This window comes from Juglans microcarpa x Juglans regia, chromosome 4S, assembly GCF_004785595.1.
Source record: "Juglans microcarpa x Juglans regia isolate MS1-56 chromosome 4S, Jm3101_v1.0, whole genome shotgun sequence".
In the NCBI taxonomy this organism is placed as follows: domain Eukaryota; kingdom Viridiplantae; phylum Streptophyta; class Magnoliopsida; order Fagales; family Juglandaceae; genus Juglans; species Juglans microcarpa x Juglans regia.
The window spans coordinates 20,614,074-20,630,689 of NC_054601.1; the positions used below are offsets into that span (position 1 = coordinate 20,614,074).

The window sequence follows — 16,616 nt, forward strand, 5'->3', positions numbered from 1 at the left end:
GGATTGGCGTCTAAAGTGAAAATATATAGTTTGAGAGCGCATTCTTGAAAGAGGATTAACGATGAATGGCTTACTAAATTCTTCAGTATTATTTTAGATTCAACATCCTTAAACGGTGTTTTGCACTGGTTTGTTGGTCGTTCTGTTCTAGAACATAACCAGGAGATTCTTATAAGTTTTGATCTCACTACTGAAAAGTTTCAAGAGTATACAATTCATATTCAACAAGAGAGTGAGTCGAGCCTCGATTTGGAGGTTTTGGCATATTGGCTGTGTGTTTGTGAGAATGTTTATGCGACACATAACAATTTTTGGCAATTCAACACAATCATCTATATAGATGGAAATTCAACGGCACAAGAATCTTGAAGCCAAGTATATTTATTACCATAGGTAACTTTAGAGAGAGAGAGAGAGCAATTTCGACAATTGCCCATTTACCTAGCTCAGTTGCTTGCTTCAACCAACAAATGAAGACCCTTTGGTGTTGGTGGACAATAATTCTTGCACAAAATATATATAGACCGACAGAGACAAATTCCAATTAGCAAAAAAGAACTAAAGCAAAATTAAGAAGCACATGAAATCAATTAAAACTTGGAATCACCTTTCCCTCTTCCTCTAGTAATTCCTCTTCTTCTACCCATGCAGGATCAATCAAACTATCACCATTGAGTAGAACAAGGCTTCCCACACAAATGGTTGTCTCAAACCAATAGGACAGCAGCAAAATCTTAACTTTCTCAACTCTCTTCTCTTTCATGTCATACCAGAAGGGCTTCTTATCGTCAAGCTACAATAGGACCTTCTCGCCGTTTTTTGAAAGCCCTAAACGCATGCAGCGCTCAATCATCCAAGGCTCCACAACTCCTAGTGATATGGTATAAAGCCGAGTCCAGGAGCTCTCTATCCCATACTCCAAAAATGGTTAAGCACCTTATAAACATTCTCACAAAAACATAGTCAATCTCCCAATACCTTCAAACCGAGGTTTGACTCATTATCTTGTTGAGTAGGAATTGTATACTCCAAAAACTTGTCAGTAGTAAGATCAAAACCTATAAGGACCTTCTGATTATGTCCTAGATCAAAATGATCAACAAACTAGTGCAAATAACCATTTAAGAATGCTGAATCTGAAATAACGTTGAAGCATTCAATAGATCATTCGTCGTCAATCCTCTTCTACGACTGCGCTCTCAAATTATATACCTTCACTTCATACTCTAATCCATCTACATATCTTTCTCTAAATTGCACAATCCTAAAAACCTTGTAGTCATTGTTAGCAACATTGTGACCAAATGTTAAGCTGGGCAATAAATGGGCATTAAAACCATTGAGAATTTTCTATCCATTCAAATGGAAGTTGCTCGTATTTCTGGAACAATGGATTCCAAATAACAATCACATAGCCACGGTCATGGAGTGTAACCAGACCATTGGAATAGTCCACGAGTTATATGTCTCGATAGCGCAACTAATAGTATAACTGCACGGCCTTGCCAAAACAATCACATCATGGAAGGGTACCAAGCAGCAATATGGTAGACTGATGGATATCGCATTCCAATGCAATGAGAGCGCATTCTCTATCAGTTGCCTTGGAGCTCTCAAGATGCTTCATAATAAAAAAATAGACTGTTGATTAAAGCACGTCACTAATTGGAAAGGCACTGGAAACGCAACAGAGGCTTTACTGGGAGTAGGAGAAATATTTCGTGAATTAGGACAAGTGAAAAAATTGACATTGATGGAGAAGCCAGTACATACGTAGTAGGGGTTATGGGTCGTTCCTGTTAAGAGAGAACATATTTGTATATTCAACTAAATGAAAAACTAACCGTACATGTGCTCGTATATAAAATCTCTTATATATCCTTCTAGCTTAATTTTTCAATGTATCTGTTTAAATATAAGGACAAAATAATAAATCATATGTTGATTAGGTGAAAGTATATAATGTAAGATTTCCTTATATAACTTTAGAATCGAACTAATAAACACCGATTTTGAGATTTGAAGAACCAATATCGCACTGGTTACACCTCTAAACCTTCACTTAAACCTGACTAACATGACTCTTCATGCTACCCGTCTAACTTTATAATTCATCCCAACACTTAACACAACATAACCACATTCATAACTACACCTTTCATCACATCACGTAGCTCAAAACTATTTCCAAGCTACACCGTTATCCATCACTTCAAATGACATCCCGCCACTTCACTTCTGCACCATCTCCTCACTCATCACATGCACGACTCCACATGTATTCTCCGTCACTTCATGACATCCCTTCATTTTCCCTCTACATCACTATTACACCACTCTGTCACTTCACACAAACTCCTAGCCATAACACTACTACTACACAGTGACACCCGTCACTTTGACCACACAGTCACATCACATTTACTCCGAGACATTGTTTCATAGTTACCAACACTTCACCCCACGCTCCACACTTCTCAACTATGCAACATCCAACACTTCGTGACAAGCCATACGACAACTTCATCACACGGAATACACTTTACATGTACTCCCTTCACTTCATACTACACTTCACATAGCACAGTCCATAACACGACACAACACACTTCACAACACACAACCTCACAAACCACCACAGCTACTCCGTTCGCATAACCCAACACAACACACTTCAAAACTATTCCCATCACTTCACTTATACAACAACGACACACTTTATATCACTTCACTACACAATGAACTCCGCAAATACCACACCTCATCCACAACCAACGTTACAATAAATCTAATGAGAGAATAGGGAGAGAGATTATACCATGGGTTGGGATGACCAGTTGCATTGCTCGCTGTCCGGCAAGACCCTGTAGCATCGGAAGCCACCAGCTTGGGCAGTGACCGTTCCATCATGGTCACTACCGTGACCTTGAAACAGTGGTCATTCGGGTGGCAGGATCTAGGGTTTCTCGGCTAGATTTAGGATTTGGCGGTTAGATCTAGGCTGTAGAGGGTGGCCGACACAGCGGGGAGTTCATGGGTGGCGGTGGAAAGGCCATAGGATTTGGAGGTGGCTTCGCTCATGGCTAGAGGAATCTGAAGGGGTGGTCATGGGGAGGCTCGTGGTGGCTCGGGAGGAGCACGGCGGCGCTGGGGTGGCTGAGGCCGTGGGTTGCAAAACAGAGCAAGGGAGTGGGAGGGCCTCGGGCTCCTGGGCGGCATCGCTGGAGAGGCACGACGGCGTTGGCACCCGAAAGGGGCTAAGCCCGAGATGGAGGGAGGGAGTGCGGGGAAGAGAGAGAGGAGGCCTTGGGCTGAGCTAGGCGGGGCAGAAGGCACCGGCGAAGGGGATGGTGGCGTCGAGGCATGGTGCGGTGGCGTCGAGGCATGGTGCGGTGGCGCACGGCGGTGGATCTGGGCGGAGATAATGGGAAACCCGTGAGATAGAGAGAGGCTGCGTGCTTCGGCTTGGGTGCGGGGAAGAGGTAGTGGGGGCAAGGGGAGGAGAAAGGTGGTCCGGCGACTGGGCCTGGTGATGGCGCAGCGGCTGCGGTGGCTGGGAAGCCGAGAGGGAGAGGGAATCGGGGAGGAGAGGCGTCGGCTGCTGAAGGGAGAGAGGAGTGAGAGGGAAAGAGTGGAATGGTGGACTAGGTTTCCTTTTCGGCTATTTAATCTTTACCCTACGGCCCTAATTTAGATTCAACGATGAGCATTAACTTCGAAAATGAATTAACTTCAAATTAATAATTAAAATATAAATATTATATTAAATATTTAAAATTAATTTTAATTTATGAAAATATTAATATTTTATTATTAAATAAATTATTAAAGTTTTTGTTAAATATTTTTAAAAAAATAACTTCATTTAAACAAGTAAAATTTTTAATATAAAATGAAATAATGAATATTAAATAATACTCTTAATGAATTAAAATTATTTAAATAAAATAATTTCCTAAAGTTACGTTATTTCTGGGGCTTAGCAATATAAAAATGCTTACTTAAAATAGGTTTAGTTCAATAATATTGAAAATATCTCATTTAAAAATAATTTTACATATTTAAAATATTTTAAAAACTTTAAAACACTAGGCTCTATTTAAAAATCACTTGCAATATTCAAAATACAGCTTCAAGATTTAAAATGCAAACACACGACTCGTGATCAATTGAGAGAAAAAGTGATAGGTTGTTACAGCACGAGACATCATGGAGTCGGATGGTTAAGGCAGAAATTCAGCAGTCTCTATTGACGATGCATATGGTTCAAGAGATAATTATGGTAATGGAGAATATTCGGATAAGGAGGACCTATCTACAAGTAAAGAATCTGCATCAGAATAGACATCCTGCAAAAAAAATTGATAACGGGCAAACACCATGATTTCCCTCTTTTTAACCTGTATGCTTACAATACATACAAACAATTATGTTCCTTTCGACTAAGTTGCAAATGCTTTAGTTAGTTGGGATTGTACATTATATTGCAACCAAGTATCCTCTTATAATCAATATATTTTGACCAGCTATTGGTTGGAAACATTTGACATGTGAGAAGTATATTTTTAAGTGTACCTAGATTTAACTGTAACTAATAAATAAATGAGCTTAACTTAACAGGGACTTGGTTATTAAAAATCATTTTAAGGAGTGAGGGGAGGGGGAAGAGATACAATGCTTTGGATTATCTTTGAATCATTGGTAGTTTTGATTGGCAGCCGATGGGTTGTATCAACCTCATGCAACTGAACGATTTGTCAATGTCACTAATATCATTAGGATGTTTTTCTTACTTGGTCAGTAATTTCATAGATTGATTTTCTTATGTATTTTGATTCTGTTTCAGGTGAATGAACAAAGGCGCCGAATATCTCTTGGGATGAAAGATTCTTATATGAGGGACACGATTGATTTTCAACTACCCTCACAACAAGAGACGGATGAAAGCATTAGAGACAATGATTTTACTGAGTTGCTAACGTTTCCGGGTGGCAGTTTGCTAGGGGATCAAAATATGGATACTGAAGATGAAAATGGAGACTGCCCAATTCTTGTGCAAGCAGAATTGAGGGCTTCCATTCCTCCACTTGACATCAGTCTTGATGACATTGATCCCAATATGGATAACTTAGTAGGTCAAGATCAAGAGAATGTTGATGAGGCAGGCACTGTAAATGAAAGGAACAAGAAAAAAGCAAATAAAAAGGCAAAGAAAGAGAGGTCATTTCAAAATTTACACTTTCCAGTTTTTGGTCAATTGCTTTTTCTAAGATTAGTGCTATATTTTTCATGTTTCCATTCATTTGAACTTGGAAAATACACTGAGCAGAGAGCAAGAAATGAGGGCTGCTGAGGAAAGACTTGTGAAGAATGACATACCAAGAACTGCTGATGAATTTGAAAAACTGGTTAGAAGTTCTCCTTATAGCAGTTTTGTTTGGATAAAGTACATGGCTTTCATGCTCTCTATGACTGATGCCGAGAAAGCCCGTTTTATTGCTGAAAGGTATTATTTGAGCTATTTGCTTCTTACTTTTTTATTCTGGCTGCTTCCCTCATATGCAATTACTTTATTTGCAACAGGCCTGTTCAAAAAATACTTTGACCTGCACCCGCCCAATAAATCCGTCCAACCCCACCCGTTAAATGCGGGTTCAACTAAACAAAGGGTTGAAAATCATCCAACCCACTGTTTAACGGGCAAAAGAGCAGCCCGAGAGTCTTCATTCCTCATTTCCTTCCTCTCCAAACCTAAACCCCTCTCTCTCTCTCTCTCTCTCCCTCCTCGATCCGTCGCTGTCTCCATCGCCGTTCTCCGTCGCCGTTCGCCATCACCGTTCGGCCGCAGCTCCAAGATCAAGTCAATTTGCTGAGGTATGTTCCATTACTCATGCTCCAAATTTCTCTATCTTCACCTTCTCTGCCCTTCCAATTTCTCGTCATTGCTGGTATCACATGGAGCTTCCGTTTTGTTAGTTTTATTTGGGGTTTGATTAGTTAATCTGGGTCTGATTCTTTCTTCGTTAATCTGGGACCGTTGGGTTTGATTTGTTGTGTTATGTTTGTCTGGTAGATCGTATCAATGGTAGAGAGGTTTGCATTTTGAACTAATTTAAGGACTCGATCTTGATTTCTCATTTGTTTAAAACACTTTATGTGCATAATGTAGAAATAAACCGCAATGACCATCTAGTGATTATGGTCATTTGAATGAAGCTCTGAGGGTTAGTCTTTGACAAAGAAACAAAGGATAAAAGGACAAACAGAAAATATTGTGATGCAACATTCAAAAAAATTGCACTTTTTACTTTATGAAAACAGAGATAAGGCAAAATAGGGAAACCCCATGAGCTTTTTTAAACTGAAAGGCCATTGTGCAGACTGATGTGATTAGAATTGAGACACCTCCACGATGATTTTTTTAATTTTGTTTATAATTTGATTGTAGAGTTGATCCAGTGGCCAACTAAATCATAGCCATGCTTTGTTTAATTTATAGTTGTTTGTGCTCGCTTTGTATGTTGTTACATTATGTTTTTAATTCAGAAATAAAGGGAGCTTGCAATTACTTATAAAAAAAAATAAAGGGAGCATGCAATTACCAAAGGTTCAAAATCATGGTGAAAGAGACATTTAAATTTATACTTTTCTTAGATAAAAAATGAAAAACATTGCTGTTCTGTGAGATTTCCATTGTTCAAAACAGTATGGTATTCTTACTTTCTTGTGTTTTTATTATATGTCAGTTCATATCATGGATTACTTCAGAAGTGACACTTCTACAAATTTAAGAGACGATGAAATTACTACTCCTTTAGCTTCAAACATTAACTTGTCTACTAGTAGCAACACCATCATCCCTCCCAAAAGAAAGGCAAGTAAGGACCCCTCAGCAGTGTGGGAACACTTCACAAAAATAGTTGGATATTCATTAAGTGACCCAAAAGCGGGGTGTAATTACTGCTACAAGACTTATGCTTGTCACCCCATAAAAATGGTACATCAAGTATGTTGCATCATGTTGGTATTTGTAGGAAAAACCCTAACAGAATTAGAACCATGGATCAACAAAGTACACATAAGTTTGATCCAGAAGATTTACGAATGGCAATTGCAGAGATGATAGTTTGTGATGAGGTTCCGTTTAGGGTGGTTGAAGGACAAAGATTTAGGAATGTATGTAAATCACTAGAACCAAGATTCCAAGTGCCATCTCGAACCACTGCAGCGAGAGATTGTATTAAACTATTTAAAAAAGAGAAGAAGAAGTTGAGGAAAGTATTTAAGGCAGTTGGGCGGGTTAGTTTAACTACCGAGACTTGGACGTCTAATCAGAACTTCAATTATATGTGTCTTACTGCACACTTTATTGATTGTGAATGGAAATTACACAAAAAAATTATAAATTTTTATTTGATTCCTAATCACAAAGGGGACACTATTGGAAAGCATGTAGAGTCATGTCTACAGGATTGGGGGATTGACAAGATTTTTACTGTTACAGTTGACAATGCTTCCTCAAACGATGTTGCCATCGATTACTTAAAAATGTTTGTAGGAGGTCATTTGTTGGAGGGGAAGTATATTCACATAAGGTGTTACGCCCATATTATGAACCTTATTGTGAATGATGAGCTAAAAGATTGTAATGATTCAATCACAAGAGTGTGCAATGCGGTTAAGTATGTTAGATCATCTCCTGCAAGAATAGAAAAATTCAGAAAGTGTATAGAGAATGAGAAAATCAGTTGTTCAAAATTGGTGTGTCTTGATGTTCCCACCAAATGAAACTCCACTTATCTTATGCTAGAAGTTGCAGAAACATTTCAAAAGCCATTTTTGCTATTGGAGAATGATGATGATTATTTTTCTCGCTATTGTCGTACTGTGAGCTTGAGCCCCCAAGTTCTAGTGATTGGGTGAGAGTTAAAATAATGATTAAATTTTTGAAGATTTTTTATTATGCTACTATGAGACTTTTTGGCTCTTTTTATGTCACATCTAATGCATATTTTCAAGCGCTTTGTGGCATCCAATCACATTTATCAAAAATGAGTCAAAGTAATGATCCAGTATTGAGAGATATGGCTAGGAGCATGAAGAGTAAGTATGACAAATATTGAGGATCAATTGAAAAGACTAACTTGATGATATTCATTGATGTTGTTCTTGATCCAAGATGTAAATTTAATCTTTTACATTTTTTATTCAAAAAAATATATGGTGGTAATTTAGTTGAAGAAATGATTGCAAAAGTGAAACAATTGATGATTGACATGTACGAGAAGTATACTATTATATATGGGAGTTCAAGTGGAGTTTCATACTCTGAGCCTCCTTCCTCAGTTGATCCAACTATGATTGATTCTGATTCTCAGCAAAGTTTTTGGGTTGAGTATGAGCAAGAAATTATTAAATATAATTTGAGGAACAAATCAGAGATTGATCAATACTTAGAACATGGTTGTGAGGCACAAGTTTCAAATTTTGATATTTTAGATTGGTGGAAGATCAATGAAATAAAGTATCCTATCTTGGCGAAAGTTGCACGTGATTTGATGGCCATTCTTGTTTCTACTGTATCTTCTGAGTCAGCCTTCAATGCAGGGGGTCGTGTGCTTGACCCATTTCGTTGTTCATTATCTCCAAGAACAGTTGAGGCGCTCGTTTGAACTCAGACTTGGTTAAAAGATCCAGTACATATTGATCTTCATGCCTCCTTGGACAATGTTGAAAGTTTTGAGGCAGAATAAGGTAATAGACATTTTTTGCTTACATATTTATTAAAATTTTTCATAATATTTATTTTTATATCATTTAATATATTTTTTTTTCAGAGTTTGATCCCAAATCAAGCTTTATTTATGTTGATGAGGAGTGACTCAAGGCTTATGGTCTGCATATTTGATATTTGTTGTTAAAGATTTGTTTGAGGACTTTTCTGAGTTGTACTCTTTTAAATTATGATGTTTATTGTACTCCTTTATGTAGCAAAAGAAAAAAAAATTGTTATAATGCGTTAGGGGTTTAGAATAATATAGATTGAGTAATTATATTATAATTTGTACAAATACTTATAAAAAAATATTATAATTTGTACAAATGCTACAAAAAGAAAAAAAAAAATCTGTTATATGATATTATAATTTATAACTTATATCAGAATGCGTTTTACAAATAAAAAAGAATGGCTGTTTCTTATTTAAAACAAAAACAAAAACAAAAAAATCCGATTATTTTTACCGGACCCGAATGGTCCGGGTCGGGTCAAGTTGTATTGCAGTGGCAATTGTTGCGGGCTATGACCGGACGGGCCAAAAACTATGTTGGGCGGGCAATTGCACACCCCTAATTCGCAACTCTATATGACTATCTCTGCTATTGGAGGTACCCCCACTTGACCCTGCCCTCTTATAGGTCGACCATGGATTCCCCACTCCCCTTGAACTATTTTAATGGGTCTGCCATATATTTACTTCTGCTGGGTTTAATTGGAATCGACCTGTGTTACAAAAGAAAGGATATGGACCGCCTGGTTCATGAGACTCCCTATGTATCAACTAGTCATGTTTATAACAGAAAGCCTCATTATCTGCTAAGATTGCATATTTGCCACTAACCCTGCTGGTTTTTCATGGGAACTGCTTTCTAAATACATTTATAGATATTCTAATGGGCTGGGCTTTTTGCATTGCATGGTGATGGTCTCTATCTCATATGGCACTTTCTTGTGTTGACGCAAGCTGCTTAGCTTCCAACAACAACAGCAATGATGTTTTCTAGTAGTGCATGGTAGGATGTTGTGTTTCTAAAAATATGTTTTGCAGACTTTGACTATGATGTTGCTGTTTGCTTTTTGAAGGGCCTTGAACACAATAAACTTCCGAGAAGAGAATGAGAAGCTTAATATTTGGGTGGCATATATTAATTTGGAAAATGAATACGGAAATCCTCCACAGGTACTAGAAAATAAGCTTTTTTCTTGCTTTCATCTTCACTGTCCTTGAATTGAGTTTTATTAATTGGTGTCTCTCTTCAGGAAGCTGTTATGAAAGTATTCCAGAGAGCTTTGCAGTATAATGATCCAGAAAGGGTTTATCTAGCACTTCTGGGAATGTATGAAAGGACTTAGCTACATAAATTGGCTGATGAGCTTCTTGACAAAATGATCAAGAAGTTCAAGCATTCCTTCCAGGTACTTGTATTGTCCCTCAATCATTCTCTTTCCTTTATCAAAATATCAAGTTACATATTCTATGGAATTTTAGGTTTGGTTGAGACGGATACAAAGGATCTTTAAGCAAAAGCAGGACAAAATTTAGCCTGTTGTAAGTCATGCCTTATTAAGCCTTCCCCGTGAAAAGCATATCGATTTTATCTCTTAGACTGCTATTCTTGAATTCAAATGCGGTGTTCCTAATAGAGGAAGATCCAGTTTGAAAGAATTCTACATGAGAGCCCAAAGAGAACAGGTTTGTGGAGCGTTTATCTCGATCAATTAAAGATCCTTCTCAATGTCTACTATCTACTATCTTTTTTTGTTGACTGGCAGGTTTGGGGGGTGGAATGAGACAAAAAATTATCAACTCATCTCATCTCATCATTACACATTTTTCAAATCTCCATATAAAATATAATAAACAATTCAACTTTTTCAAATCTCAATTCACCTTTTTCAAATCCCAAAATAATAATAATATTAAAATACAATATTTTAAACATTCAAACAAAATATAAAATTCTCATCTCACCTCCCAAGTTTACATTCTTGTGTCAAACTAGGCAGGAGATTCGACTTGGAGATGTGGATGTGATACTTCCTCTTTTTGAGAGGGCAATCAGTTTGAATCTCAAGGATGGAAACATGAAGGTGTGTACAATTTATATATATATATTATCATCCTTGAAGCCAAAAATAATGACCTTTTCTTATATATATATATATATATATATATATATATATATAGTTCTTACATGGGTGCTTCGTTGTCTTGATTTGCAGTTCTTATTCAATAAGTTTCTTAAATACGAGAAGTCTAATGGTGATGAAGAAAGAATTGAATACGTAGAAAGGCAGGCAATGCAGTACATACGTCAAAGCAACCTGGCCTGATTTTTTCTTCCGATCTGAACTTTGATTGGCAGAAGTTCTCTATTCGAATAGTTAGGTTTTTATGAGTAATGCATATTCTGGTTCAAATCTTCGGAATATTTATGTTTTTAAGGAAAATATTGACGCATGTACAAAAGTGATGACTGTTTGAAATAGGGATGTGCTTTGGGATGCCCTTCCTTGTATTGTATGGATATAATAGAGTTCATTCAGGGCTATTATAAGTATATACGCTTAAGGTTTTCTTAATGATTGACCAGAACGGGCAAAAGTCATAGGCGTAAGGATTGGAGGAGGAGAATGCAGGACATTTGGAATAGTAATATTGAGTCAATGGATGAACCATAAGTCTAGCTTGGACAGCTTCTAAATGGGAAATGAATAAGTAAATAGATTACAACAAATTGAGCAGATTCTACTCTTGCTCTAAATATCAAGATTTTTAAAATTCAAAATGCTGCTTATCTTTCCTTTCCAAAATTTCCCAGAAAGTAAAAGAAATGGAACCAGCAAAGAACTATTATTTATTTTACTTATCAAGATAGTATAACGAGAGCCTCCTTTGCAAAACAATCTGACAAAAAACACCACCAATTTCATATAAATGATACAATCCAATTAAAAAAGCAATATATTCACATTACAACTATTGGCTATCAAGTATCCCTGTAACTCAATTGCCCCGTCGAATTCCAGTAAAGAACCCTGAACATCACCTTTGAGGGGGGGAAAAAAATGTCCACATTACACACTGAAAATGCTTACAAAATCATCAACAAAACGGAAGTTAGAACTAGTATGTGTTATATAAGTTGAAGAAGCATAATATATACGTGCCGAAAAAGCAGTATTCCTCATCGAATGGCAACACCGGCTTCACGTGCATTGTTATTGCCGGTCAAAGTGCCCCAGATTCCAGAAACTAATGGAATGAACAATCTTCTGGATAATGTTGGTGGTGGGATTTGGTGGCCATGAATTCCTAAAGGAATGACTTGAGTGGGTGTTGAATGGAAAAGGGCGTGAGGGAACTGAGGGAGTGACATGTGAAGGTGGGGGGGATGGGCCACGGCAATGTGTTTCAGCAGGAAAGATGAGAGAATAGGAGAGAATGTGTTTCTGCATGAAAGACAGGAGAGTTTTATGGTGTGAAGGGGCACTTAATGGAAAATTAATGAAGCCATGCGTTTTTGGCTTGTGCGCAAGTAGTCTCCAGAATTTTTCACGATTTCACATAAGTGATATATTGGATGCTTAAAAAATAAGTCTTACAAATCAATTTTATATACATCGGAGCATGTGTTAGCACTCTACTTATAGTATGACTCATTATAACTTAAAAAATAAAATACTTATCAGTTTTTAGCATAACCCACGCTAAAAGATTTCATATCAATAATGTATTGGGTGCTTAAAAAATAAAAGCCTACAAATAGATTTTACATAGGAGCACATGACACATGTACGGCTAGTCTTTGAGTTGGGTGGTGCTAGCAGGCCACCCAACATTTACCGCTAGGCGTACAGCTAACAGAAATGTGTATTTTGTTTTTTTATAAATATTTTTTTAACATTCTTAATCATTATAAAAATATATAATTATATTAATAATCATTTTTTTAATTATTAAGTAAAATAAAAAAACTAAAATATTCAAATTATAACTTTGAGCGGTAATATCAAATTATAACATTTTCCCTTCGGAGTTTGCTGAATATGCTATCACAGATGTATAATATGAGCTGGCATGTTGAAACTAATATAATTAGTTACTTAGTTACCCTCTTTAGTTATTTACTTCACCACCTTGTATAAATACTGTACAAACTGTGTGTAAAAGTTCAGTTCGTATGAAAAGAATAACTGAACATATGCAATATGTTCTCTCTTAACGGGGGAATGACCCATGGGGTTCGTACATACAGGTTTCTCCATCAATGCCAAGTTTCCATCTCACATAATCCACGAAATACTTCTCACGCTCCCAATGAAACCTCTGTTACGTTTTCAGTGTCTTTCCGGTCATTACCGTGCTCTGATCAATAGTCCATATTTTATTACTAAGCATCTCGAGAGCTCCAAGGCGACCGATAGGGAACGCGCTCTCATTGCATTGGAATGCGACATCGCTCGGTCAGATTGTGAATTGGTACCCTTCCACAATGACGACCGTTTTGGCACAACTGTGCAATTATACTATCCACTACAGCTGCGCCATCGAAAAATACAACTCGTGAGCTATTCCAATGGCATAGTTACTCTCCATAACAGTGACTATGTAATTAACATTTGGAATTCATTGATCCGAAAATACAAACAACTTCTATTTGAATCGATAGAAAATCTTTATGGTTCTAATTCACATTTTTCGCCCAGATTAGCATTCGATCACGAAGTTCTTAATGATGACTAAGATTTTCAGAATAGTGAAATTTAAAGAAAAACTTGTGAATGAATTGGCGTCTAAAGTGAAAATATATAGTTTGAGAGCGCATTCTTGAAAGAGGATTAACGATGAATGGCCTACTAAATTCCTCAGCATTATTTCAGATTCAACATCCTTAAACGGTGTTTTGCACTGGTTTGTTGGTCGTTCTGTTCTATAACATAACCAGGAGATTCTTATAAATTTTGATCTCACTACTGAAAAGTTTTAAGAGTATACAATTCTTATTCAACAAGATAGTGAGTCGAGCCTCGATTTGGAGGTTTTGGCATATTGGCTGTGTGTTTGTGAGAATGTTTATGCGACACATAACAATTTTTGGCAATTCAACACAATCATCTATATAGATGGAAATTCACCGGCATAAGAATCTTGAAGCCAAGTATATTTATTCCCGTAGGTAACTTTAGAGAGAGAGAGAGAGAGAGAGAGCAAGTTCGACAATTGCCCGTTTACCTAGCTCAGTTGCTTGCTTCAACCAACAAATGAAGACCCTTTGGTGTTGGTGGACAATAATTCTTGCACAAAATATATATAGACCGACAGAGACAAATTCCAATTAGCAGAAAAGAACTAAAGCAAAATTAAGAAGCACATGAAATCAATTAAAACTTGGAATCACCTTTCCCTCTTCCTCTAGTAATTCCTCTTCTTCTGCCCATGCAGGATCAATCAAACTATCACCATTGAGTAGAACAAGGCTTCCCACACAAATGGTTGTCTCAAACCAATAGGGCAGCCGCAAAATCCTAACTTTCTCAACTCTCTTCTCTTTCATGTCATACCAGAAGGGCTTCTTATCGTCAAGCTACAACAGGACCTTCTCGCCGTTTTTTGAAAGCCCTAAACGCATGCAACGCTCAATCATCCAAGGCTCCACAACTCCTAGTGATATGGTATAAAGCCGAGTCCAGGAGCTCTCTATCCTATACTCTTTCATCACCCAAAAATGGTTAAGCATCTTATAAACATTCTCACAAAAACATAGTCAATCTCCCAAAATCTTCAAACTGAGGTTTGACTCATTATCTTGTTGAGTAGGAATTGTATACTCCTAAAACTTGTCAGTAGTGAGATCAAAACCTATAAGGACCTTCTAATTATGTTCTAGATCAAAATGATCAACAAACTAGTGCAAAAAACCATTTAAGAATACTGAATCTGAAATAATGTTGAAGCATTTAATAGGTCATTCATCGTTAATCATCTTCCAAGACTGCGCTCTCAAATTATATACCTTCACTTCAGACTCTAATCCATCCACATATCTTTCTCTAAATTGCACAATCCTAAAAACCTTGTAGTCATTGTTAGCAACGTTGTGACCAAATGTTAAGCTGGGCAATAAATGGGCATTAAAACCATTGAGGGTTTTCTATCGATTCAAATGGAAGTTGTTCGTATTTCTAGAACAATGGATTCCAAATAACAATCACATAGCCATTGTCATGGAGGGTAACCAGACCATTGGAATAGTCCACGAGTTATATGTCTCGATAGCGCAGCGGCAGTTAATAGTATAACTGCACGGCCTTGCCAAAACAATCATCATCATGGAAGGGTACCAAGTAGCAATATGGTAGACTGATGGATGTCGCATTCCAATACAATGAGAGTGCATTCTCTATCAGTTGCCTTGGAGCTCTCAAGATGCTTCATAATAAAAAAAATGGACTGTTGATTAAAGCACGTCACTAATTGGAAAGGCACTGGAAACGCAACAGAGGCTTTACTGAGAGTAGGAGAAGTATTTCGTGAATTAGGACAGGTGAAAAAATTGACATTGATGGAGAAGCCGGTACATATGTAGTAGGGATTATGGGTCGTTCTTGTTAAGAGAGAACATATTTGTATATTCAACTAAATGAAAAACTAACCGTACATGTGCTCGTATATAAAATCTCTTATATATCCTTCTAGCTTAATTTTTCAATGTATCTGTTTAAATATAAGGACAAAATAATAAATCATATGTTGATTAGGTGAAAGTATATAATGTAAGATTTCCTTATATAACTTTAGAATCGAACTAATATATACCGATTTTGAGATTTGAAGAACCAATATCGCACCGGTTACACCTCTAAACCTTCACTTAAACCTGACTAACATGACTCTTCATGCTACCCGTCCAACTTTATAATTCATCCCAACACTTAACACAACATAACCACATTCATAACTACACCTTTCATCACATCACGTAGCTCAAAACTATTTCCAAGCTACACCGTTATCCATCACTTCAAATGACATCCCGCCACTTCACTTCTGCACCATCTCCTCACTCATCACATGCACGACTCCACATGTATTCTCCGTCACTTCATGACATCCCTTCATTTTCCCTCTACATCACTATTACACCACTCTGTCACTTCACACAAACTCCTAGCCATAACACTACTACTACACAATGACACCCGTCACTTTGACCACACACTCACATCACATTTACTCCGAGACATTGTTTCATAGTTACCAACACTTCACCTCACGCTCCACACTTCTCAACTATGCAACATTCAACACTTCGTGACAAGCCATACGACAACTTCACCACACGGAATACACTTTACGTGTACTCCCTTCACTTCATACTACACTTTACATAGCACAGTCCATAACACGACACAACACACTTCACAACACACAACCTCACAAACCACCATAGCTACTCCGTTCGCATAACCCAACACAACACACTTCACAACTATTCCCATCACTTCACTTATACAACAACGACACATTTTATATCACTTCACTACACAATGAACTCCGCAAATACCACACCTCATCCACAACCAACGTTACAATAAATCTAATGAGAGAATAGGGAGAGAGATTATACCATGGGTTGGGATGACCAGTTGCATTGCTCGCTGTCCGGCAAGACCCCGTAGCATCGGAAGCCATTAGCTTGGGCGGTGACCGTTCCATCATGGTCACTACCGTGATCTTGAAACAGTGGTCATTCGGGTGGCAGGATCTAGGGTTTCTCGGCTAGATTTAGGATTTGGCGGTTAGATCTAGGCTGTAGAGGGTGGCCGACACAGC

The 16,616-nt window shown here is 37.4% G+C and overlaps 1 protein-coding gene across 1 annotated transcript; it reads left to right on the forward strand.

Moving 5' to 3' along the window:
* The first annotated feature begins 3,107 nt into the window (after positions 1 to 3,107).
* On the forward strand, positions 3,108 to 10,492 carry LOC121262116 (rRNA biogenesis protein RRP5-like). The gene is made up of 6 exons (XM_041164532.1): positions 3,108 to 3,281; positions 4,847 to 5,220; positions 5,330 to 5,506; positions 9,863 to 9,959; positions 10,040 to 10,195; positions 10,269 to 10,492. The coding sequence occupies exons 1-5, from the start codon at positions 3,108 to 3,110 to the stop codon at positions 10,130 to 10,132; spliced, it is 915 nt and encodes a 304-aa protein (XP_041020466.1). The 3' UTR covers positions 10,133 to 10,195; positions 10,269 to 10,492.
* Positions 10,493 to 16,616: the final 6,124 nt, after the last annotated feature.